This window comes from Blennius ocellaris (genome assembly GCF_963422515.1).
Source record: "Blennius ocellaris genome assembly, chromosome: 18".
Classification (NCBI taxonomy): domain Eukaryota; kingdom Metazoa; phylum Chordata; class Actinopteri; order Blenniiformes; family Blenniidae; genus Blennius; species Blennius ocellaris.
Window position 1 is genome coordinate 1353353 of NC_137667.1, and position 11654 is coordinate 1365006.

The following is an 11654-nucleotide window of genomic DNA, read 5'->3' on the forward strand; positions in this document are numbered from 1 at the left end:
GCAGTCTCCTTGGCAACTGCTCGAACGCAAAATCACACGAGTAATGGAAACGCAATATGGGTCAGTTGTCATGGAAACATACTATTCAGTCGTCATGGAAACACGAGCTTATCAGTTGTCATGGAAACACAGTGCCGCTCAGTTGTCATGGAAACGTCGCAGTCTCCATGGCAACTGCTAACGCATGGCAATGCGCAAAACCACACGAGTCATGGAAACAATATGAGTCAGTCGTCATGGAAACACGATACATCTGTTGTCATGGAAACAGTGCTGCTCGGTTGTCATGGAAACGAAATGTCTCCATGGCAACTGCTCTAACGCAAAACCACACGAGTCATGGAAACAATACGAGTCAGTCGTCATGGAGACATATTCAGTCGTCATGGAAACACGAGCTTGTCAGTTGTCATGGAAACACGGTACTCGTCATTGTGTCATAAAAACACAGTGCCGCTCAGTTGTCATGGAAACGTTGCAGTGTCCATGGCAACTGCTAACGCATGGCAACGCGCAAAACCACAGGAGTCATGGAAACAATACGAGTCAGTCGTCATGGAAACACGATGAAATCAGTCATCATGGAAACATGTCATTCAATCGTCATGGAAACACGATGCTCCACTGGATTCATTAGGTCACTGAACTGTGTGTGTGTGTGTGTGTGTGTGTGTGTGTGTGTGTGTGTGTGTGTGTGTGTGTGTGTGAGAGACGAGCGACACGCAGTTTGAGGAGAAAACATTTATTCAGGATTCAGAGGAACGATCCGACAGCGAACATTAAATTATTTGAGGAGAAACAGGAGGAATTTCTGCACGGCGGCGCCAAAGTCTTTCATATAAAAGGCGTCCGGAGCGAAGCTCCGCCCCCTCCCCCCTCCCCCCCTCCCTCCAGACGAGGCGGTCGACGGCGGGGGACACAATCACGGCGACGGCAGGTGTAGCGGCGTCCTGCTGAGCTGGCTGCACTCGCCGTCGGCCGGACTCAGCTCGCACAGGTAGAAGAGCGTCTCCTCGCTGGCCTCCGCCTCCGTCAGCGGCTCCAGCCGGACCAGCGAGCTGCGGCCGGTGGGCCGCGGCTCCGCGCCGCCGTCCAGCAGCTCCGACGGCGGCTCCGCGGACACGGACGGCCCGTCCAGCTCGGCCGGGCCGGTGCAGCCGTCCAGCAGCGCCAGCAGGGGGCAGGACGTGTACTGGATCAGCTGCTTGTCTGGAACACAGGAAGTTGGAACCGGCGGGGCGACACATTAGTATAAACGCTAAAGTTTGAGAATGTAGTGTAGCCCCCCCCGCTGCTCCGCCCCCACCTGCGTTGTCTTCCTCCGCCCGGCCTCTGCCGAGCGCCGCCGCCGCCGAGGTTTCTCTGGAGGAGACGCTCTCCTGGATCGTGTGAAATTTTCAGAGATGATTTTGTTTGTATCCAAGACAAGAGGATCAAAGGTCAAAGGTCAAAGGTCGGTTTTAAGCCAATTTAATGGCAAAACAACATCAAAAGGTTCCGTTTTCAGTTCCCCGTCTGCAGAACCGCCGAGCAGGGTGATGATGTCACCGCATCACGTGGCAAAAATGGAACATTTGGACGTTTGTTTGACATCAAAGGGATTGAAACTCACCTTCAAACCCAACTTTCACCGGCGACGGTGATAAATCTACGTCAGAAGACACGAGGACTTCCTCATTACCTCCACCACGTCGAAGTCCGAGCTGAACTGCTTCCCGTACAACATGGCCTGGAAGTCCTCCAGGCTGCAGTCGATGCTGTCCAGGTAGTCCATCAGCTCCACCCTGACACGCCGTGAAGACACGCGGCGTAAAGACACGCGGCGTAAAGAAGCACGCAGTAAAGACACACACCGTAAAGACACAGACTATAAAGACACAGGCCGTAAAGACACGCGGCGTAAAGAAGCACGCAGTAAAGACGCAGGCCGTAAAGACACACGCAGTAAAGAAACACGCCGTAAAGACACAGGCAGTAAAGAAACACGCCATAAAGACACAGGCAGTAAAGACACGCGGCGTAAAGAAGCACGCAGTAAAGACGCAGGCCGTAAAGACACACGCAGTAAAGACACACGCAGTAAAGACACACGCCGTAAAGACACGCCGTAAAGACACGCGCCGTAAAGACACACACCGTAAAGACACGCCGTAAAGACACGCCGTAAAGACACAGGCAGTAAAGACACACGCCATAAAGACACAGGCAGTAAAGACACACGCCATAAAGACACAGGCAGTAAAGACACGCCGTAAAGACACAGGCAGTAAAGACACGCAGTAAAGACACGCGCCGTAAAGACACGCGCCGTAAAGACACGCGCCGTAAAGACACGCCGTAAAGACACACGCCGTAAAGACACAGGCAGTAAAGACACGCAGCGTAAAGACGCACGCAGTAAAGACACGCCGTAAAGACACAGGCAGTAAAGACACACGCCATAAAGACACAGGCAGTAAAGACACACGCCATAAAGACACAGGCAGTAAAGACACGCAGCGTAAAGACGCACGCAGTAAAGACACGCCGTAAAGACACAGGCAGTAAAGACACACGCCATAAAGACGCACGCAGTAAAGACATGCCGTAAAGACACAGGCAGTAAAGACACACGCCATAAAGACACAGGCAGTAAAGACACATGCCATAAAGACACAGGCAGTAAAGACACACGCCATAAAGACGCACGCAGTAAAGACACGCCATAAAGACACAGGCAGTAAAGACACACGCCATAAAGACGCACGCAGTAAAGACACGCCGTAAAGACACAGGCAGTAAAGACACACGCCATAAAGACGCACGCAGTAAAGACACGCCGTAAAGACACAGGCAGTAAAGAAACACGCCATAAAGACACAGGCAGTAAAGACACGCGGCGTAAAGAAGCACGCAGTAAAGACACGCCGTAAAGACACAGGCAGTAAAGAAACACGCCATAAAGACACAGGCAGTAAAGACACGCGGCGTAAAGAAGCACGCAGTAAAGACGCAGGCCGTAAAGACACACGCAGTAAAGACACACGCAGTAAAGACACACGCCGTAAAGACACGCTGTAAAGACACGCGCCGTAAAGACACACACCGTAAAGACACGCCGTAAAGACACGCCGTAAAGACACAGGCAGTAAAGACACACGCCATAAAGACACAGGCAGTAAAGACACACGCCATAAAGACACAGGCAGTAAAGACACGCCGTAAAGACACAGGCAGTAAAGACACGCAGTAAAGACACGCGCCGTAAAGACACGCGCCGTAAAGACACGCCGTAAAGACACACGCCGTAAAGACACAGGCAGTAAAGACACGCAGCGTAAAGACGCACGCAGTAAAGACACGCCGTAAAGACACAGGCAGTAAAGACACACGCCATAAAGACACAGGCAGTAAAGACACGCAGCGTAAAGACGCACGCAGTAAAGACACGCCGTAAAGACACAGGCAGTAAAGACACACGCCATAAAGACGCACGCAGTAAAGACATGCCGTAAAGACACAGGCAGTAAAGACACACGCCATAAAGACACAGGCAGTAAAGACACACGCCATAAAGACACAGGCAGTAAAGACACACGCCATAAAGACGCACGCAGTAAAGACACGCCATAAAGACACAGGCAGTAAAGACACACGCCATAAAGACGCACGCAGTAAAGACACGCCGTAAAGACACAGGCAGTAAAGACACACGCCATAAAGACGCACGCAGTAAAGACACGCCGTAAAGACACAGGCAGTAAAGAAACACGCCATAAAGACACAGGCAGTAAAGACACGCGGCGTAAAGAAGCACGCAGTAAAGACACGCCGTAAAGACACAGGCAGTAAAGAAACACGCCATAAAGACACAGGCAGTAAAGACACGCGGCGTAAAGAAGCACGCAGTAAAGACGCAGGCCGTAAAGACACACGCAGTAAAGACACACGCAGTAAAGACACACGCCGTAAAGACACGCCGTAAAGACACGCGCCGTAAAGACACACACCGTAAAGACACGCCGTAAAGACACGCCGTAAAGACACAGGCAGTAAAGACACACGCCATAAAGACACAGGCAGTAAAGACACACGCCATAAAGACACAGGCAGTAAAGACACGGCGTAAAGACACAGGCAGTAAAGACACGCAGTAAAGACACGCGCCGTAAAGACACGCGCCGTAAAGACACGCCGTAAAGACACACGCCGTAAAGACACAGGCAGTAAAGACACGCAGCGTAAAGACGCACGCAGTAAAGACACGCCGTAAAGACACAGGCAGTAAAGACACACGCCATAAAGACACAGGCAGTAAAGACACGCAGCGTAAAGACGCACGCAGTAAAGACACGCCGTAAAGACACAGGCAGTAAAGACACACGCCATAACGACGCACGCAGTAAAGACATGCCGTAAAGACACAGGCAGTAAAGACACACGCCATAAAGACACAGGCAGTAAAGACACACGCCATAAAGACACAGGCAGTAAAGACACACGCCATAAAGACGCACGCAGTAAAGACACGCCATAAAGACACAGGCAGTAAAGACACACGCCATAAAGACGCACGCAGTAAAGACACGCCGTAAAGACACAGGCAGTAAAGACACACGCCATAAAGACGCACGCAGTAAAGACACGCCGTAAAGACACAGGCAGTAAAGACACAGGCCGTAAAGACACACGCAGTAAAGACACGCCATAAAGACACAGGCAGTAAAGACACAGGCAGTAAAGACACGCCATAAAGACGCACGCAGTAAAGACACGCCGTAAAGACACAGGCAGTAAAGACACAGGCAGTAAAGACACACGCCATAAAGACGCACGCAGTAAAGACACGCCGTAAAGACGCACGCAGTAAAGACACGCAGTGTAAAGACACGTGGCGTAAAGACACAGGCAGTAAAGACACACGCCATAAAGACGCACGCAGTAAAGACACGCCGTAAAGACGCACGCAGTAAAGACACGCAGTGTAAAGACACGCAGTGTAAAGACACGTGGCGTAAAGACACAGGCCATAAAGACTCGGGTGTGAGGCGTCAGAACTGGAGCTGCAGTTCACTCACTTGCCCAGCAGGTTGATGTTTTGTGAAATGGCGCCGTTCTCGTTGAGGATGGAGTCCATCATCTTCACCGGGTCCTCCAGGCTGAGGCCCGACGCCTTGTTGAGCTGCAGGGCGCCGCTGGAGGCTCCGCCCCTCTGGCCGTCCTCCGCCAGCTTGTGCTCGTCCGTGCTCCTGCCGCTCGGCTCCGCCTCCCCGCCGCCGTCGTCGTCCACCTCCACCTCCACGATCTCCACGTCACTGCGGGGTCGGGGGAGGGGGGTCGGGGGAGGGGCGTCAGACTCCGGTGCTTTGCTCTGCTTACGTACCGCGGCGGCGTGACGCGGTCAGACCTCTGGTCGAAGGCCCGGGGCGACTCCTCCGTGACGTCGGCCGCCGACGCCGCTTCGCCGTCGCTGCAGACGACCACGTCCTCCGGGAGGTCGGAGCGTCCGACGCCCTGCAGGCTGCTGGCCGGCGCCTGGAGGTCAGAGGGCGACGCGGTCAGGGCGGTCCCGGAGGACGTTTACTGCAAAACTAGATTGCCAAAAGTATTTGCTCGGCCGGACGCTGCAGTGATGGAAATCAAGCGGCTCAAACGCGCAGATTGTTTCTACGAACGCGAGCTCTCAGGAGGGGGGGGGGGGGGGGAGGGGGAGGGGCTTCAGCATGGCGAGACATGTTGGACGATTGTGGGGTGTAGAGTTTGGGGTGTGGGGTGTGGGGTGTGGGGTGTAGGGTGTGGGGTGTAGGGTGTGGGGTGTGGGGTGTGGGGTGTGGGGTGTGGGGTGTAGGGTGTGGGGTGTGGGGTGTGGGGTGTAGGGTGTAGGGTGTGGGGTGTAGGGTGTGGGGTGAAAGGTGTAAGGTGCAGGGTGTAGGGTGCAGGGTGCAGGCTGCAGGGTGTAGGGTGTGAGGTGTAGGGTGTGGGGTGTGGGGTGAAAGGTGTAAGGTGCAGGGTGCAGGGTGCAGGCTGCAGGGTGTAGGGTGTGGGGTGTAGGGTGTGGGGTGTAGAGTGTAGGGTGTGGGGTGTGGGGTGGAAGGTGTGGGGTGTAGGGTGCAGGATGCAGGATGCAGGATGCAGGGTGTAGGGTGTGAGGTGTAGAGTGTAGGGTATAGAGTGTAGGGTGTAGGGTTCTGGGTGTAGGGTGTGGGGTGTAGGGTGTAGGGAGTAGGGTGACCCCCCACCAGACTCCTTGCCCTCCACACACCTTGTCGTCGTCGTACACAGGATGGATGTATTTGGGCTTCTTCCCGTTGCCGTTCATGAGAATCGGCCTGAAAAAGAAGGTGAAAACATGAGAGCTGAGGAGGGTTGTTTGTTTGTTTGTTTGTTTGTTTGTTTTGTTTTGGTTCCTGGGAAAACAAAACAAACACTTGTGCTTTTTCTTTTTGTTCTTTGTTCCATTATCAGATCAGAACTATGAAGCTCAACTTGAAGGATGCAGAATGTGACGTAGCATCAAATTATCCAACTTTTAAACTTCCTTTTATTCAAAGTTTCTTGTTTTCCCTCCATTAGAACATCAGATCCTCGGAGCTACATTCAGAATCTGCTGTGTCTGTGTGAGCTGGACTGGCTCCGCCCATCTATGGGGAAGAGGAGGAAGTACTTCCTCTCGTGGCGCCGTGTGCCAGAGCAGAGCTGCCCGATTGTGGGAGGAGCCTACCTCGATTGTGATTGGCTGAACCCCCCTGATGACATCACACAGGGTTTGATTTCTGATTGGCTGCTTGGAGCGACACGCCGCGGAGTCTCACCTTTTGCGTTTGAGATTCAGGATGCGGTTGTTCTGCACCAGCGTGACGATGAACTGAACGAGCTGGAGAAAGAAAAGAAAAGAAAAGAAAAGAAAAGAAAAGAAAAGAAAAGAAAAGAAAAGAAAAGAAAAGAAAAGAGAGAGAGAGTGAAGCTGTTGACGTTTCTCTGATGAAGGATGGACTTGAAAACAAAACTGCAATCGTGTTATAGAGACGGAGGATTTCACACCGTTATTCAGGTTTTGGACGGTAGAAAAAAACGTCTAGTGCAGAAAGTTTGATCTAAAATGTTGAAAGTGAATAAATAAATAAATAATAAACAAATGAAGCACGGAGACGCCGACCTTCTTGATGAGCTGCTGCTGGGTGGAGTGCTTCTGCCTCAGGTCGGAGATCTCCCTCCACAGCGCCTCGTTCTCCCTGAACAACAGGTCACACTGCAGTACCTCCCATCAACACACCACAGCGCCACCCGGTGGCCCGGGCGGGCGCCAACTACACTGCTTTGAGAACATCAAAGCACCTCGTCGAGGGGAAAAAAAAAACACTGCGTGGGAAGTGGCGTAGGCGTCTTTCGGGACCCGTGTGGTGCGTCAGCCCGTAGATGTAAAACGCTAGACGCCTCACGGCGCCGCCTGTGACGAGCCGACGGCGCCGCCATCTTGGCGAGGTCACCCGCTAATGGGAAACTCGCTTGCTAGTCGACGTAGCGACACAAATCATACCTCATTTTAAAGCTGAGGAAAAGCTCTGTCCTGTGGAAACCTCAAGGTACATTAATGCGATAAGAACATTACCCTCAGCTTTAAAAGTAGGTATTATTTGTGTCGCAGCGCCGCCATCTTGGAGAGGTCACCTGTTCGGCTAGAAAATCCACTAAAACCTCCGTAGCTCGCTTGCTAGCCCACGTAGCGACACAAATCATACCTCGTTTTAAAGCGGAGGAAAAGCTCTGTCCTGTGGAAACTCCAGGAAAAACGTATGGGTACAAGACGTGATAAGAACATTGCCCTCAGCTTTAAAAGTAGGGATTATTTGTGTTGCTACGTGGGCTAGCCAGCGAGTGGGTGACCTCTCCAAGATGGCGGCGCTGTAGGCGCGTAGCCTCAACAGGCGCCGACAGGCTTCTCGTGTTCACACGTCTATGGCGTCAGCGGCGAGGACTGGACTGCCCCCCCCCCCCCCCCCCCCCCCTGGCTGGTGGGCGGAGCCCCCCACTCACCTCTTCAGGGTGGCCAGCCGGGCGTCGATGCTCTCCTGCTTGCTGTGGACGCTGTGAACCGTGGCCAGGATCTTGGTCAGGTCCTCCTGCCGGAGTTTGCTTTCCTCCGGGCGGCTGTTGGAAACCTGGAGAAGAGCGACGCGAGCGCCGGTTACCGAAGCCGCCGGCGCTTTTTGACGGGAAGGCGGGAAGGCGGACGGGCGTTTTTACCTTCCGCTTGATGTTCTCCAGCAGGTCGTCTTGTCCGTGTTTGAAGTACGGGTGCTGGAACTCCACCGGGCCGTCTCTCTCCTGCTTCACCAGCCCCGTGTCCATCTGCATCACCTTACGGAACCCGTCTGCACACAGGGAGCCAATCAGCTTCAGCCTTCGTTAGATGCTCTCACTTCCTGTTCGCTCACTTCCTGCTCTCTCGCTTCCTGTTCTCTCACTTCCTGCTCTATCACTTCTGTTCGCTCACTTCCTGTTCTCTCATTTCCTGTTCGCTCACTTCCTGTTCTCTCACTTCCTGCTCTATCACTTCTGTTCGCTCACTTCCTGCTCTCTCACTTCCTGTTCTCTCACTTCCTGCTCTCTCACTTTCTGCTCTCTCACTTCTGTTCGCTCACTTCCTGCTCTCTCACTTCGCACTCGCACCATCCTGCTCTCTCACTTCCTACTCACACCTTCCTGCTCTCTCACTTCCTGCTCACACCTTCCTGCTCGCTCACTTCCTGCTCTCTCACTTCGCACTAGCACCTTACTGCTCTCTCACTGCTCGTTCACTTCCTGCTCTCTCACTTCCTGCTCTCTCACTTCCCGTTCGCCAGGATAGCAGCTCAAATCATAAGTTAAATAGGTTATACTTTTATATATTCATTAATAAAATTACAAAATGTGGATGGTTGCGATGGAGCTTCACTGCCCGGTGTTTCGGCTTAACTGGTGCCCGTGTTAACTGGTGACTCCTGCTACCAGCCGTCAGCAGCAGCCGGTGTTAAAACGCTACGATACGTTAAACTTTAATGTTAATGCGGCTAAATGGCGAACGTGCCGCGAAAAGCCAGAGGTTGGCGGAAGCCGGTCACCAGATGACAAGGAAGCCGGTTGATCTGAAACACCGGAGGTGACCACGAGGTGCGCTTGGGGGCCAGATGCTGCAGATGTACTCACACATGTTGAGCTGGCGGATGAAACTGGCCATGTTGTTGTGCTTGAAGAACTTTGGGAGGATCTCCTTGGCAAAGCGCTGCTCGTCCAGAACCAGGAAGCTGTTCCCCTCCTGGGGACAAAGAGTTCACACCACATCAACACTAAAACAAAACTAGCATTTTCTGCTTGATTTGTATATATTTGTTGGAGGGGAAAAGAAATCATGAGAATATTTTGACTATATCTGAATATATATATATACTAATGGGCCTCCGTTGCTGATGTTAACAGTAAAATCCTTTCATGTTTATGATTCGGATCGATCTTCATTTACAAAAGCGACATTCAATCCAGAGCAGGAAAATAAATCAGAACAAATTATTCCAAAACTGTATCGATAGAACTGCATTATACGTCGGCAGGATTCGAACGCTGACATTCTCGCTGTGAGGGAAGAGCGCTAACCGCTACTAGCTCGCGCTACAAAATAAATAAATAACAGAAGTTCTGGCAAACAAATCAGGAAGCTGTTTTAACTCACCTGCACACAGTAAATAAACAGTGAAAACAATCTAACACAGACATCTTCATCCATTCGTGCATATGATTATGGATTGTCCACGTAATTATATATCGTATAAAATATCCTTTAAACCAGGCGCCCTGCAGGGTTTAGATCCTCGTTATTGGGCTTTTTCACAACCTTGGTGATGACGTCATCATCAGCTGAAGCAGGGAGAGACTAAATGAGAGACTACATGCAGGACGCCGTCCCTCCAGGACACCAGTTTGAACTCTCGCTGTTTGCCAAGAATACCACGGTATTTTATTTTGTAATGTCCAGGAAGCTGCCATGAGAGATAGTTACGGTGGCCCTGAAGTGCAAACCACAACAACAGATCACTAAACACAACAAAAATTTTTTTTAAAACACAACAGAAAATTCAAAAACACAGCAGAGAATGAAAAAACACAACACAAATGAAAAAACACAACAACAAATGTGCTTTTCATTTTGTTGTTGTGTTTTTTCATTTGTGTTGTTTTTGAATTTGCAGTTGTGTTTAGTGATTTGTTGTCGTGGTTTGCCCTTCAGGGCCACCGTAGATAGTGAATCTGATCCATCACACTGTGTGAGGAAGCTTTACTGTTTACATTATAAAAACTGTACTTTGTTGAACCTGGTCTACACAAACCAGGAGTTATTCATGTTTCATGTTTTTGTAATAGATCACTTGTTTGTGTCTGCAAGGTGTTTTCTATGAGTGTTGTTGTGATGGGACACTTGTTTGTTTTGTGTGTCGTTGTTTTGATGGTGTGTGTGTGCGTGTACTGAGTGTGTGTGTGTGTGTTGTTGCTATTCATGTTGATGGCTCGTCTGTGTGTGTTATTGTTGTTGTTATTTATTTCGATTGCTCGTCTGTGTGTGTTGTTGTTGTTGTTATTCATATAATTCCATCGTGTGCGTTGAGATGGAGCTTGTTGCGTGCTCGCTGCCCGCTAGCAGGTTAGCCTCGCGTGCTAACGGAGCTTTACCTGACTCCAGCAGATGAACTCGTTGGTGTCCCCGTCCTCCACCAGCGTCCACAGCTTCGTGAGGAACGCGGGGACATTGGAGTTGTTCTTCATCTTCCACGGCCGACGGCAGAGAGCGACTCGTCTCCGGCGCTGTTGTGTTGTGTAGCATTAGCTGCCCACAGTGGGGAATGATTACAACTTCCGCTTCCGGCAGGACGGCGGCCGATTGGTCCAAAAGGGAGTTACGTCACTGGCCTCACGTGAAGGCCACACGCAAAGAAAACCAGCAGTTTGTATTTTTTTTTTTTTTATTCTTACCGCGATCTCGGAATATCTTTCTCAAAACATGTACTTTGGTGAGAAGATAAATAAAAACTAAGTAAGTTAAAATAAGCTGTTTGTTCAATGTTTTTTTTTTTTTTGTATATCTCTTTTAGGTTAAGGGATATCTGTAACTCTCTGTTTTCAAAAAGAGTTTATGATGTAAAATGAATAAAGCTTATGCTGGGAATTGTAAATGTGATATTTAATATCATCCAAAAAGTGATTTTTAACTCAAACTGTCATTTAGTTTTGTATTTGATTACTGATCTTTGTTTGTCAATAAGGTCAAAATAAACCACGGGGGATTATAATTTTTTTTTTTTGTAATAATCTTCTCGTTTTACGTTTTGTATAAATGAAACTGAAATAAAACAAACTAACTAAAACAGCTGGCTCAAGTGTGTGTGTTTTTAAAGAAGTTTACTAACCAAACTTTTATAACAAACTTGTAAACGTATATTTATATTGACAAAGCGAGAATGTAGGAGGACGTCAGGTGTTGTTAATGCCTAAATGATTAAATGATAATTTTTTTCATTTGAAAAAACCCTCATTTGGTGGGATTAAAGCGTCCAGATAATATGTAAGAACAGATAATATATATATAAAAAAAACACGTTTATTTTCATAATTTTATTTGGAAATTGTATAAAAAAAAAAAAAAAAAG

The 11654-nt window shown here is 49.9% G+C and overlaps 1 protein-coding gene across 1 annotated transcript; it reads right to left on the reverse strand.

Annotated features, from left to right (window-relative positions):
• Positions 1-894: 894 nt before the first annotated feature.
• Positions 895-10832, reverse strand: hsf2 (heat shock transcription factor 2). Its single transcript, XM_080513574.1, has 12 exons — positions 10681-10832; positions 9166-9274; positions 8224-8351; positions 8014-8138; positions 7136-7211; positions 6792-6853; positions 6242-6308; positions 5387-5514; positions 5058-5294; positions 1682-1784; positions 1307-1379; positions 895-1209 (listed from the first exon to the last, which is right to left on the reverse strand). The coding sequence occupies exons 1-12, from the start codon at positions 10771-10773 to the stop codon at positions 923-925; spliced, it is 1488 nt and encodes a 495-aa protein (XP_080369700.1). The 5' UTR covers positions 10774-10832; the 3' UTR covers positions 895-922.
• Positions 10833-11654: the final 822 nt, after the last annotated feature.

Excerpts from the sequence above, each read along its gene's own strand:
- hsf2 (XM_080513574.1), bottom strand. The coding sequence starts at position 10,773 with ATGAAGAACAACTCCAATGTCCCCGCGTTCCTCACGAAGCTGTGGACG. Across the intron at positions 8,352-9,165 it reads CATCCGCCAGCTCAACATGT|ACGGGTTCCGTAAGGTGATG; the intron begins GTGAGTACATCT and ends CCCTGTGTGCAG. Across the intron at positions 6,854-7,135 it reads AGCAGCAGCTCATCAAGAAG|CTCGTTCAGTTCATCGTCAC; the intron begins GTCGGCGTCTCC and ends TTCTTTCTCCAG.